The 14,884-nt window shown below is 37.3% G+C and overlaps 1 protein-coding gene across 1 annotated transcript in view; it reads right to left on the bottom strand.

Moving 5' to 3' along the window:
* Positions 1 to 9,645: 9,645 nt before the first annotated feature.
* LOC103087174 (coiled-coil domain-containing protein 30-like) overlaps positions 9,646 to 14,884 on the bottom strand; it is a 38,822-nt gene continuing 33,583 nt past the window's right edge. Inside the window, exons 5-6 of the mRNA XM_007453027.1 lie at positions 12,218 to 12,288; positions 9,646 to 9,688 (exon numbers count right to left, since the gene is read on the bottom strand). Coding sequence (XP_007453089.1) covers positions 9,646 to 9,688; positions 12,218 to 12,288 — 114 coding nt within the window. The remainder of the gene's footprint in view (positions 9,689 to 12,217; positions 12,289 to 14,884) is intronic.

Here is a 14,884-nt window from a genome sequence, read left to right on the forward strand (position 1 = left end):
CTGGTTATCAATAATTTACCTTTCTCGTGTTTAATATCAATAAAACAGAAATAGCAGTCCCAAATCGATGAGTTAGAAAAAATGGGGAATGCTACTGGAAAAACGGATGCTAAAACCCAAGTGTAACTTTTATACATCCTCCTGTCCAGCGGTATGGACAAAACACCTACTTAAAAATCATGTTGACTTAGTAGCAGTGCACAAGGATATAGGGAAGGATATATCTTTTCCCCAGATCAGCTTCTCCCTCTGCATTAGCTGCCATCTGCACTGGCGAACGTTTCTGCACACCCACACATGACATGCTACTTAGTCCCACCCTTACCACCTGTGATTTCCCAGTGCCAAGTGCAGGAAATGTTTCAACTCTTAAAAATGAAAACTCCCCCCATTTCTTTTGTGTTTTCTCAGGACAAGAATGTCATGTATTTTAATGCTATAACTTTTAAGAGATAGATTTTCAAAAGAAAATATATTTGAAATTTACCATAATTTGTGGCACAGTAAATACGGTCATGCATTTAGGCAATTTATGTACTTCATGAGACCGACGATCAAAGTTTAAAGCAGAAAAACACAGGGAAGGGGCCGCAATAATGTGAGCAATGGGATATACAGACCTCTAGGCAGCTGAAGGGAGCCTCCTACCTCACCTGTCAGCCAGCAGTAAGCAAAGAGGAGAACTAACGGACTTCTAGGGAATCCCGTCATTGGCACAGGGTAGCCGCCAACAACTGTGGAGAACGGTGTAACAGCTCAGAATTTTCCACTTTCAGTGTTCTACTGTCTGAAAGGTGGGGGCCATCTAATACTCTGAACCAAATTGTGTCTCCCAGGGCCCGTGTGACTAGAGTTACTGCCATCCCCCCTTGTGCTTGTGTTGTGCTGTCCTCTCTCACAGGCACAGTCAAATGCGATGGCGGCTGCAGCCCTTGTAAAGAATAAAACACTGCCTGGTCATCACCTCCTGATAGAGATGGTTTATCTGCTCAGTGCTGGGCATGTTGTAATCCCCGTGAGTTATAATATGCTTCCCCTGTGAATCCTCACGAGACTTGGTATGATGTAGAAAATGAGCTCTAGGGCCAGACAAACCTGGATCAATTCCTGGCTCTGCCTCTTACTTTGGTCAAGTTCTATGTTCTCTCAAATATGAAATGGAATATACCTACTTACTTTGGGGAGGGCTGTTATAGGGATTGTATAAGATTATGTTTGTAAAACAAGATAATGGCATATGACCAATATTCAATATATCATGACTACTGTTGATACCTAGCATTTCTCCCATTTTAAGCATTTTCTCTGAGAACATGCATACTTAGCAGCACTAAAATGGCGTATTTAATGGTAAATCTATCTGCATATAAAAACAGGTAAAGAACACAGTCATATATTGAGGAGTCTGCTTGATTTAAGGGAATAGTTTTCTAAATTATTTGTTCTTTTGAAGTCACAGGACTTCCCCCTTCCTTTTATATTCAAAAGAATTTTTTCTTTTTTAGAACATTGTTTATATTTATTTAGGTATGTAGGTATGTATGTATTTTTGGCTGCGTTGGAGCTTCGTTGCTGCGTGTGGGCTTTCTCTAGTTACGGCGAGCAGGGGCTACTTTTTGTTGCAGTGCGTGGGCTTCTCATTGGGTGGCTTCTCTTGTTGCAGAGCATGGACTCTAGGTCCGCAGGCTTCAGTAGTTGTGGTGCGCGGGCTCGGCAGTTGTGGCTTGTGGGCTCTAGGGCACAGGCTCAATAGTTGTAGCACACGGGCTTAGTTGCTCCATGGCATGTGGGATCTTCCCGGACTAGGGCTCAAACCCATGTCCCCTGCATTGGCAGGCAGACTCTTAACCACTGTGCCACCAGGGAAGTCCTCAAAAGAATTCTTATGGGGAAACTGTCTACAGAGTGCCCTCAAGTGAAGGCTTCTCTGACTGATGTGGAGGCAGAAGACCTAGGGACTTGCATCTGTGGAACAGCAAGAACCCCTGAAACACAGTTTGGAAACTGCAGTGGCAAAAACATGGGTTTTGTAGTTAGTTGAAATCTGAAATCTTGACTTCCACATTTGGGCATCTGTGATCTTGGTTTCCTCATCTGTAAAGCAAGGTGAACAATACCTACCTCTCCAAATTTCTGTTAACATTAAATGAGTTATGCCAACCCCCCACCCAGCAGAGTCATTGCAACATTATAGGTACTCAGATCTTAGTTTCTATCCTTTCACTTAATTTTTTTGTAGTATACAGAAAATAAAGTAGTTAGAGGTCAGGAATAATTCATGAGACACCCAAGTGCCTGTCTAAAAGGTGAAGATCCATGAAAAGGAAAGCATGGCACTAGGTCAAGATCTGGGAATGAGCTCATGGGAAAGGGCTGTTACTCTTTACCTAACGGTTACAGCACTCAGTTCACTTAATTCCTCAGCTGAGAATGACCCTTTACTTAATACTTATTGTTGTCACCATCACCCAGCTGCTAAACACAATCAAGGAAGCTTGAGGTTTTTTCTTCATGAAAGATTAAGAAAGAACTGTGAAGGTAAAATTCTATTTATAGTTACATCCTCTCCTCAGGAAATGACTTTAAAAAATCATTTAAGTATAACTGACCACTTATTCATCAAGTACCTTTTCTAGTTTTAAAGACTTCTACTTTAAAGAGAAGAAACATTTACTTACAATGTTCCTTGTTACCTCATTCCAGCTGGCTCTACATGGGATGAAATAAGTGAAAGGATCAGTGAGAGTCAATATAAAGCCTTATTATTTTAGAAATCCACACATATTTCAAGTCTTAATGACAAGGAGAAGAAAACTGGTTTCTATCACAGCCTACAGGATTGAGATTAGACACAGAGAAAAATTTCTGATACTTAATATTAAACATTAGGGAGAAAAACTGTATTATCTTCTTTTCTGAACATCTTTAAAAATAAGATAGATGCTCATTTATTTAGAATGTCATAGACAACATCTATGATAGAGGGAGGTAGATTAATCAGTTATTCTACAAGGATCTTCTCTGTTGTCAAGAATGCTATGATACAAAGGGCCACAAGGTGTCATATCTCCCTTCAAGAAGGAACTTGCCACATTCTTCTCAGGCAGCCTCCAGTGAATGACTGAGCATGGTGAGGATATTAAACCCTGGTCATTTCTGGTCAGTGTGGATCCTCTACAGGTTATCATTGTACCAAAGCCCTTGCTGGCCTGGCTGAGACTTCTCAGAGCTGCAATGCAGTCTGAGGCTCTTCTTATCCAATCTTCCTTTCTTCTCTCTCTTATTTAACAGATGCCAGGACTACACCATGACCTGAAGGTTTTGCCCATGTCTACTCCTTCTTTGTATCCTTCACAGGTACCACCTCAAACAACTCTCCTGCATTTCTAAGTTCATCTTGGTGTCTGATTCCCAGAGTGGCCTCCTTCAGGTGAATTTATGGATGACAGAACAAGGAATGGGCCACTATCATGGTCACCATCAAAAACAAAAGAAAATGATGATTTGATTAAAGACATAAATATAAATACCCAAGAAGCTCAGTGAACTGCAAGAAGGATGAACTCAAAGAGACCCACAATGAGGCACAGTATAATCAAATTATTTGAAAGACAAAGAAAGAAATAATCTTGAAAGCAGCAAGAGAGAAGTGATGTCACATACAGGGGATCTTCAATAAGATTACAAGCAGGTTTCTCATCAGAAACTTTGGAGGCCAGAAGGCAGTGGGCAGATATAGTCAAAATGCTAAAAGAAAAAAACCTGTCAACCAAGAATCCTATATCCAGCAAAACTGTCCTTTCAGGAGTGAGGAAGAAATTAAGACATTCAAGATCAACAAAAGCTGAGGGAGTTTGTTACCACTAGACTTGCCTTATGAGAAATCCTAAAGGGACTCCTGCATGGTGAAATCAAAGGATACTAAACAGTAACTCAAAGCCATATGAATAGATAAAGATCTCAGTAAAGGTAAATACATGAGCAATTATAAAAGCTAGTATTATTGTAACTATGGTTTGAAACTCCATTTTTTGTTTTCTACATGATTTAAAATACTAATACATTGTTTTAAAACTATTATTAGTCTAAAAGCTAGTACCACTGTAACTTTGGTTTCTAATTCCACATTTTGGTTTCTGCATAGTGTAAGAAACTAATGCATTTTAAAAAAGCAATCATTAGTTCATGTTTCTGGACACACAAGATTTTGTGTAATTTTGTGACATCAATAACTGAAAAGGATTGGGGCAGAGCTGTAAATAAGCAGAGTTTTTGCATATTATTGAAGCTAAATTGGCAGAAATTCAAATTAGGGTGTTATAACTTTAGCATGTTAAATGTAATCCCTATGGTAACCACAAAGAAACCAGTTATAGAATATACTCAAAACGAAATGAAAAGGGACTTAAAGTGTTTCATTACAAAATAATCAACTACATACAAGAGAGACAGTAATGCAGGAAATGGAGGACAAAAAGCTATAAGGTACATAGAAACAAATGGCAAAAAGACAGAAGTAAGTCTTACTTTAATAAGTACTTTAAATATAAAGGGATTAGTTTCTCCAATCAAAAGACAGAGATTGGCAGAATAGATAAAAACAAAATATGATTCAACTACATATTGTCTATAAGAGATTCACTTTAGATCCAAAGACACAAAGAGGTTAAAAGTGAAAGGATGAAAAAAGTTTTCCATGCTAATAGTAACCAAAAGAGAGCAGGGTTGGCAAAACTAAAATTAGATGAAATAGACTCTATTTTTTAAAAACTTTTTTTGGCCATACCCCATGGCATGTGGGATCTTAGTGCCCCAACCAGGGATCAAACCTGTGCCACCTGGATTGGAAGTGCAGAATCTTAACCACTGGACCACCATGGAAGTCCCAGACTTTAAATCAAAAAGGTTGCAAGTGACAAAGAAGGACATTATATTTTAATAAATAGTTCAATACAGCAACAAGATATAAAAATTATAAATATTTATGTACCTAATAACCAACCAAAATGTAAAAATTGGGAGATAAAAAGAAGAAATAAACATTCCTACAATAAGAGTTGGAGACTTCAATACCTTGCTCTCAATAATGGATAAAACAACCAGATATAAGATAAGTAAGGAAGCAGAGGACTTGAGCAACACAATAATTCAATGATATCTAATAGACAGGGGACTTCCCTCGTGATCCAGTGGGTAAGACTCCATGCTCCCAATGCAGGAGGCCCAGGTTCGATCCCTGGTCGGGGAATTAGATCCCACATGCATGCTGCAACTAAGAAGTTCACATGCTGCAACTAAAAGATCCCACATGCCACAATGAAAGATCCTGCATGCCCCAACCAAGACCCCATGTGCCACAACAAAGACCTGGTGAAGCCAAAATAAATAAATAAATAAATTTTAAAAAGATCTAACAGACATATATAGGTCTACTCAACAACATTATAATAATCTTCTGAAGTGCACACAGGACATTCTCCAGGATACACCATATCTTAGGCTACAAACTAAGTCTTAATGTATTTTAGAAAGAGGTATAATAAAAGCATCTTTTCCAACTAGAGTATGGTGGAGTTTAGTTCTCCAAAGAAGATATACAGACTGCCAACAAACACATGAAAGAATGCTCAACATCGTTAATCATTAGAGAAATGCAAATCAAAACTACAATGAGATATCATCTCACACCAGTCAGAATGGCCATCATCAAAAAATCTAGAAACAATAAATGCTGGAGAGGGTGTGGAGAAAAGGGAACACTCTTGCACTGCTGGTGGGAATGTGAATTGGTATAGCCACTATGGAGAACAGTATGGAGGCTCCTTGAAAGACTACAAATAGAACTACTATATGACCCAGCAATCCCACTTCTGGGCATATACCCTGAGAAAACCAAAATTCAAAAAGAGTCATGTACCAAAATGTTCATTGCAGCTCTATTTACAATAGCCCGGAGATGGAAACAACCTAAGTGCCCATCATCAGATGAATGGATAAAGAAGATGTGGCACATATATACAATGGAATATTACTCAGCCATAAAAAGAAACGAAATTGAGCTATTTGTAATGAGGTGGATAGACCTAGAGTCTGTCATACAGAGTGAAGTAAGTCAGAAAGAGAAAGACAAATACTGTATGCTAACACATATATATGGGATTTAAGAAAAAAAATGTCATGAAGAACCTAGGGGTAAGACAGGAATAAAGACACAGACCTACTAGAGAATGGACTTGAGGATATGGGGAGGGGGAAGGGTAAACTGTGACAAAATGAGAGAGGGGCATGGACATATATACAGTACCAAACGTAAAATAGATAGCTAGTGGGAAGCAGCTGCATAGCACAGGGAGATCAGCTCGGTGCTTTGTGACCACCTGGATGGGTGGGATAGGGAGGGTGGGAGGGAGGGAGATGCAAGAGGGAGGAGATATGGGAACATATGTATATGTATAACTGATTCACTTTGTTATAAAGCAGAAACTAACACCATTGTAAAGCAATTATACTCCAATAAAGATGTAAAAAAAGAAAAAGAAATTAATAACAGAAGGAAAACTGGAAAATTCACATATTTGTGGAAATTTAAATGACATGCTATTAATCAACCAATGGATCAAAGAAGAAATCATAAGAGAAATAAGGAAATACTTAGAGATGAATGAAAATGAAAGCACAACATACTAAAACATACAGGATGCAATGAAAGCAGTACTAAGGGGGAATTTTATAGCTACAGATATTAAAGAACAAGAGTGACTTCAAATCAACAACCTAACTTTACAATTTAAGAAACTAGAAAAAGGACAACAAACTACATGCAAAGGTAGCAAATAGAAACAATAAAGGTTAGAGCAGAGATAAACAAAACAGAATAGAAAAACCTAGAAAATCAGTGAAACCAAAAGTTTGTTCTTTGAAAATATCAACAAAATTGACAAACCTTTAGCTGGAATAACTAAGGAAAAAAGAGAGAAGATTCAAATTACTAAAATAAGAACTGAAAGTGGGGACATTACTACTGATTCTACAGAAATAAAAAGGATTATAAGAGAGTACTCTGCACAACTGTACATCAACAAACTGTATAACCTACATGCAATGGAAAAATTCCTAGCAATACAAAACCAATCATGAAGAAATAGAAAATTTGAATAGACCTATAACTAGCAAGGACATTGAATTAGTAATCAAAAATCTCCTATACAAAGAGAATCCCTGGATCTGATGGCTTTACTGGTGAATTCTACAAATTATTTGAAGAAGAAGAAGAACTAATACCAACTAATACCAATCCTTCTCAAACTTTCCCCAAAACTTGAAAGGGAAGAAACACTTCCTAAGTCATCCTATGAGGGCAGCATAAACCTTATCCAAAGGCAGGCAAAGACACTACAAGAAAAGAAAACGACAGGCTACTATCCCTTATGAGCATTGATGCAAAAATCCTCAACAAAATACTAGCAAAACAAATTTAACACCGTATTAGAAAGATTATACACCATGACCAAATCAGATTTGCTCCTAGAATGCAAAGATGGTTCAACATAGGAATACTGATCAATGTAATACAACACATTAACACAATAAAGGGAAAAAAACATAATCATCTCAACTGATGCTGCAAAAGCATTTGACAAAATTCAGTACCCTTTCATGATTAAAAAGCACTCCACAAACTAGGAATAGAAGGAAACTACCTCAACATAATAAAATATATATGAAAAACCCACAGTGAACATGACACTCAATGGTGAAAAGACTGAAGGCTTTTCCTCTAAGATCAGGAACAAGGCAAGGATGTCTGCTTTCACCACTTCTACTCAACATAGTACTGGAATCAGCCAGAGCAATTTAGAAAGAAAAAAAAAAAGGCATCCAAATTGGAAAGGAAAGAGTAAAATTATCTCTGTTTGCAGATGATCTTATGTGTAGAAAACCTTAAAGATTCCACAAACTGTTAGAAATAATAAATTAATTCAGCCAAGTAGCAGGATACAACTGCAACACGCAAAAATAAGTTGCACTTCTGTATACTAACAGTGAACAATCTGAAAAGGAAATTAGAAAAACAGTTCCATTTATAGTAGCATCAAAAAGCATAAAATACTTAGGAATTAACTTAACCAAAGAGGCGAAAGACTTACACAATGAAAACTACAAAACACTGCTAAAAGAAATTGTAGAAGACATAAATAAAAACACATCCCATGTTCATGGATTGAAAGACTTAACAATTTATTGACTGGAGCCATATTAATATGCCAAATGTTATTGACCAGAGACGTATCAATACGTTTTTAGAGAGTGATACAACTAACATCACCACGGAAGTTGTTAGAGCTTAAAATTTATCAAGTATTCATTATACAACTTATGATTGCCATTATCATTCACATTTTGCTCCATTAGGTTTTTGTTCCAACCTTTTGTATATTATAAACACAAGTTTATTACTGCAAAATTTTTGAAAATGACACATCATAAAATTCTGAGTGAAGAAGAATTTTTTGGTGAATTTTATGCAGATACTTTCTCTGATTGTCCAAGCGACATATATACTAGTGTCTCAGAACACGATAGTTCTACAGAATACAGTTTTGATTCAGACGATGTGAATATTAGATCAACAAAAAGACAAAAAACCTTAGTGACTGACTCTGATACGGAAAGTGAAAATGAAACTCATGGTGCTGGAGAATGCTCCTTTGATTCTACAGAAGAGTGGACTGAAGACAACATTTCACGAAAATTAGAAGACTTTACAGGTGTGTCAGATGTAACTGTTGAATGTAATAACCTGCAAAGTGTTAGTGAAATAAGAGAATTAATTTTTGGTAACAATTTTTTTGAGTTGGTCACTTCTCAAACAAAATTGAATCACCAACAGAATAAAAAATCATATAAAAAGTATAAGACTTTAAAATAGACTGATGTAACCAATGATGTGAAGAAGTTTCTTGGATTAATAATTTTGATGGGACCAAAAAGAAAGTCACACTGGAAAAAATATTGGTCGACTGATCCCTTACTCGAAATACCAAAGATTATGATGAGAAGAAGGTTTGAACAAAGATTATGACAAGAAGAAGGTTTGAACAAATAATGACCTTTTTTCAGTTTAAAGATAACTTGGAAACTCCACTTCCTGTAGACAGAATTTCAAAAGCTAAACCTCTTTTGGATTATTTTCTACCAAAATTTCAATCGATCTATATACCCAAACAAGAGCTATCACTTGAAGAGGCTATGATAAAGTGGAGAGGACGACTCAGATTCAAAACCTATAATCCCGAAAAACTTATAAAATATGGAATTTTGGTCAGGATGGTTAGAGAAAGTGAAACTGGATACATATGCAACTTTGAGATTTACATTGTTGAAGGAAAGAAACTGCAAGAAACAATATTATTGGGCCTACAACCTTATCTTGGTTCATGGCACCATATTTACCAAGATAATTATTACAACAGTGTGTCCACATCTGAAATATTGCTGAAAAATAAAACCAGAGTTTGTGGGACTATAAGAGAGAATCATGGTCTACCAAACCAATTAAAGTTGAAATCTAAAAATCTACAGAGGGGAGAAATGACATTCTTACAGAAGGGAGAAGTGATTCTTCTTATATGGAAAGACAAGAGGCTAGTCTGCATGGTGGCAACTATTCATGATGCCTCCATAGCACCTACAGGAAAGGAAGACAGGAGGACTGGCCATCAGAAAACTAAGCCCACTTGTATACTGGAGTATAATGAATATGTGAAAGGAGTTAATCGATCCAATCAATACCTGGCAAACCTCAAAATCCTTTGGAAAATTCGAAAATGGTATAAGAAAGTGGGTTTCTATTTCAGTAATTGCAGTTTATTCAATGCTTTTAAAATTTATTGTAGCCTTAAGGCACAGAATAAAATGACTTACAAGCAGTTTTTGTTAGCCGTAGCTAGAGAATGGTCAGTAGGGTAACTGACCATTCTGGTGAATGCAGTGGTGGTCCCACCCTGGTCCCTCTTGTGGCATTTCTACAAGAGCCCCCTGCAGAGATCCACCTTGTCAACTGTCAGTTAAATAAAGGAATATATTCTAGAGGAAATGTCCTACAGGACTAAAAAAAAAAAAAAAAAAAATGCTGTCAGAAAGTGTAGTCTGCTTTTCCAGGGGAAAGTGCAGTGAAACAGAGTGTATTTGTAATAGATCTTCTGTCCCCCTGCACGGAGGTACCTACTATACCGCCTATCACACTCTAACAAAATATTAGAATCCTTTAGTAAGACACGTACAAAGTTTCAAATAAATACATTAAGTGCAAAAAAAGTTGTTGAATCGGATGAATGGATAAAGAAGATGTGGCACATATATACAATGGAATATTACTCAGCCATAAAAAGAAACGAAATTGAGCTATTTGTAATGAGGTGGATAGACCTAGAGTCCGTCATACAGAGGGAAGTAAATCAGAAAGAGAAAGACAAATACCGTATGCTAACACATATATATGGAATTTAAGAAAAAAAAATGTCATGAAGAACCTAGGGTTTTTCAGAACCCTTCAGGCATATTTTAAAGGAAGAGGTCTTGATCTTGGAATGTTTTCAAATATTTCCTCCATGAACGAGAATCCCGGACCTCTCTCTTTCCAATCAGAACTTATTGCTTCTGCATTTGCAGATTATGAAGAACAGAAAAACTCCTTCCCCAATTACCTCAAAGTCTGAATGTTTCTTCTGAGTGCAGGTAAAACTCATCCCTTTATTCCCAGCATCTATCTAAACATACAACTCAGTCATAAAGTCATAAAGAGGTTTTGAAAAATAAAAAAAAAAGTTGTTCATATTTACTCAAATGTGGGTGTTTCAATATTCACTTACACAACAAATCACCAGACACAAGCATCAGTATCTGCAAAAATCCCCCAGTCAATAATGTGTTAATATTGTTAAGATGTTATTGCTACCCAAAGTGATCTACAGATTCAGTGCAATCTTTGCAGAAATAAAAAAAAAACCCATCCTAAAATTCATATTGAATCTCAAGGGATGACAAATAGCCAAAACAACCTTGAAAAAGAACAAAGCTGATGGATTCCCACTTCCTGATTTTAAAACTTACCACAAAGTTACAGCAGTCAAAACTGTGTTACTGGCATAAAGACAGACATATAGACCAAAGGAATAGAACACAGAGACCAGTAATAGAATTTTGCTTATATGATCAAGTGATTTTGGATAAGTGCGCCAAGACCATTCAATGGGAAAAGGACAGTCTTTTCAACAAACGATGCTGGAATAACTGGACATTCACATACCAAAGAATGAAGTTGGACCCTTATCTAACAGCATATATATAAAGTAACTCAAATTTATCAAAGTCTTAAATCTAAGACCCAAAACTCTAAAACTCATAGAAGAAAACATAGGGGAAAAATTTTGCAACATTTTCTTAAATATGACAGTGATTTCTTAGATATGACATCAAAGGCACAGGCAACAAAAGAAGAAATAGACAAACTGGACTTCATGAAAACAATTTTTTTTGTGCATCAAAGGATACTTTATAATAAATAAATAAATATTAAAAAAGGATACTTTAACAGAGTGAAAGGCAACCTATGGAATGGGAAAAATACTTGTAAGTTATATATCTGATAAGGGATTAATATAAGTAGAACATATAGAGAATTCTTAAAACTCACCAACATAAAAACAAACAGTCTGATTTAAAAAATGGGCAAAGGACATGAATAGATACTTCTCAGATCAAGATATATGAATGGTCAATAAGCAAATAAAAATCGCTCAACATCACTAATGATTAGGGAAATGCAAACCAAGACCACAGTGAGATACCACATCCCACACCCATTAGGATAGCTATCATCAAATAAAATATAAAATAACAACTGTTGATGAGGATGTGGCAAAACTGGAACACTTGTGCACTGTGGGTGGGAATGTAAAGTGGTGCAGTCATTATGGAAAATGGTATGGTGGTTCCACGCAAAATTAAACAGAATTATCATATAATCCAGCAATTCCACATCTAGGTATATACCCAAAAGCAGCGGTCCACAACCTTTTTGGCACGAGGGACCAGTTGCATGGACGATAATTTTCCCATGGACGGGGGTCAGGGGGGATGGTTTAGGCCGTAATGTGAGCGATGGAGAGAGATGCGGAGCGGCAGATGAAGCTTTGTTCATTCGCCCACCACTCACCTCCTGCTATTCGGCCCGGTTTCTAACAGACCGCGGACTGGTACTGGTCTGCAGCCCAGGGGTGGAGACCCCTGCCCAAAAGGATTGAAAACAGGGACTTGAACAGATACTTGTATACTCATGTCCATAGTAGCATTATTCACAGTGGCTGAAACATTGAAGCAACCCAAGTATCCAAAGATAAATGAATAGATAAATAAAATGTGGTATATGCATACAATGGAATATTATCCACCCTAAAAAAGGAAGGGAATTCTGATATATGCTACAACATAGATGATATTTGAAGACATTATGCTAACTGAAATAAGAAAGTCACAAAAGTACAAATAGTGTATGATTCCACTTATATGAGGTATTTAGAGTAGTCAAAATCATAGAGGAAGAAGGTAGAATGGTGGCTGCCTAGACTGTGAGGGAAGGGCAGAATAAGGAGGTACTGCTTAATGGGTATAGAGTTTCAGTTTTGCAAGATGAAGTGAGTTCTAGAGGTGGATGGTGGTGACGGTTGAATAACAATATGAATGTGCTTAATATAACTGAACTGGATGCTTAAAAATCATTAACATGGTAAATTATCTGTTATGTGTATTTTATTACAGTAAAAAAAATTGAAAAAAAATTAAGTAAAACAAAGACATTCGCAGACAAACAAAACCAGAGAGTTTATCACTAGTAGATCTGCACTAGAAGAAATGTTAATCATGTTCTTCAGGCTGAAAAAGTATTGAACCAGATGGAAACGTGGATCTGGACAAAGTAATGATGAGCTCTAGAAATGGCCAATCAGTGTACGAAAAGACACTTAATATCATTAGTCATTCAGGAAATGCAAATCAAAACTATACTGAGGTTACAGGCTCTTTCTTGGGGCTAATGGTGGACGCTGGGAGGACTCATGCCAAGGAGTACTTCCCAGAACAGTGTCCTTGTCCCTGAGATGAGCCACAACCACCCCACCACCTCTGCAGGAGACCCTCCAACACTAGCAGCTGTGTGGCTGACAGGGTCTTGGTGCTCTGGCCGGCTGTCAGGCCTGAACCTCTGAGTTGGGAGAGCGGAGGTCAGGACACTGGACCACCAGAGGCCTCCTGGCCCCACGTAATACCAGTTGGCAAGAGACTCCCAGAGATCTCAGTCTCAACGCTAAGACCCAGCTCCACTCAAACACCAGCAAGTTCCAGTGCTGGACACCCCATGCCAAACAACTAGCAAGACAGGAATACAACCCTACCCATTAGCAGAGAGGCTGCCTAAAATCATAATAAGACCACAGATACCCCAAAACAAACCACCAGACGTGGACTTGCCCACCAGAAAGACAAGATCCAGCCTCATCCACCAGAATACAGACACTAGTCCCCTCCACCAGGAAGCCTACACAACCCACTGAACCAACCTTAACCACTGGGGACAGACACCAAAACCAACGGGAACTACAAACCTGCAGCCTGCAAAAAGGAGACCCCAAACACAGTAAGATAAGCAAAATGAGGAGACAGAAAAACACACAGCAGATGAAGTAACAACATAAAAACCCACCAGACCTAACAAATGAAGAGGAAATAGGCAGTCTACCTGAAAAAGAATTCAGAATAATGATAGTAAAGATGATCCAAAATCTTGGAAATAGAATAGAGAAAATGCAAGAAACATTTAAAAAGGACCTAGAGGAACTAGAGGAAACAAGCAACAATGAACAACACAATAAATGAAATTAAGAATACTCTAGAAGGGATCAATAGCAGAATAACTGAGGCAGAAGAACGGATAAGTGACCTGGAAGATAAAATAGTGGAAATAACTACTGCAGAGAAGAATAAAGAAAAAAGAATGAAAAGAACTGAGGACAGTCTCAGAGACCTCTGAGAAAACATTAAATGCACCAACATTCGAATTATAGGGGTCCCAGAAGAAGAAGAGAAAAAGAAAGGGACTGAGAAAATATTTCAAGAGATTATAGTTGAAAACTTCCATAATATGGGAAAGGAAATAGTTAATCAACTCCAGGAAGCACAGAGAGTCCCATACGGATAAATCCAAGGAGAAATACGCCAAGACACATATTAATCAAACTGTCAAGAATTAAATACAAAGAAAACATATTAAAAGCAGCAAGGGAAAAACAACAAATAACACACAAGGGAATTCCCATAAGGTTAACAGCTGATCTTTCAGCAGACACTCTGCAAGCCAGAAGTGCCTGACAGGACATATTTAAAGTGATGAAGGAGAAAAATCTACAACCAAAATGAATCTACCCAGCAAGTATGTCATTCAGATTTGATGGAGAAATTAAAACTTTTACAGACAATCAAAAGCTGAGAGAGTTCAGCATCACCAAACCAGCTTTACAACAAATGCTAAAGGAACTTCTCTAGGCAAGAAACACAAGAGAAGGAAAAGACCTACAATAACAAACCCAAAACAATTAAGAAAATGGGAACAGGAATATACATATCAATAATTACCTTAAATGTAAATAGATTAAATGCTCCCACCAAGAGACAAAGACTGGCTGAATGGAGACAAACACAAGACCCATATATATGCTGTCTACAAGAGACCCACTTCAGACCTAGGGACACATACAGACTGAAAGTGAGGGGATGGAAAAACATATTCCATGCAAATGGAAACCAAAAGAAAGCTGGAGTAACAATTCTC

This window comes from Lipotes vexillifer, unplaced genomic scaffold (assembly GCF_000442215.2).
Source record: "Lipotes vexillifer unplaced genomic scaffold, Lipotes_vexillifer_v1.1 scaffold683, whole genome shotgun sequence".
NCBI lineage: Eukaryota > Metazoa > Chordata > Mammalia > Artiodactyla > Lipotidae > Lipotes > Lipotes vexillifer.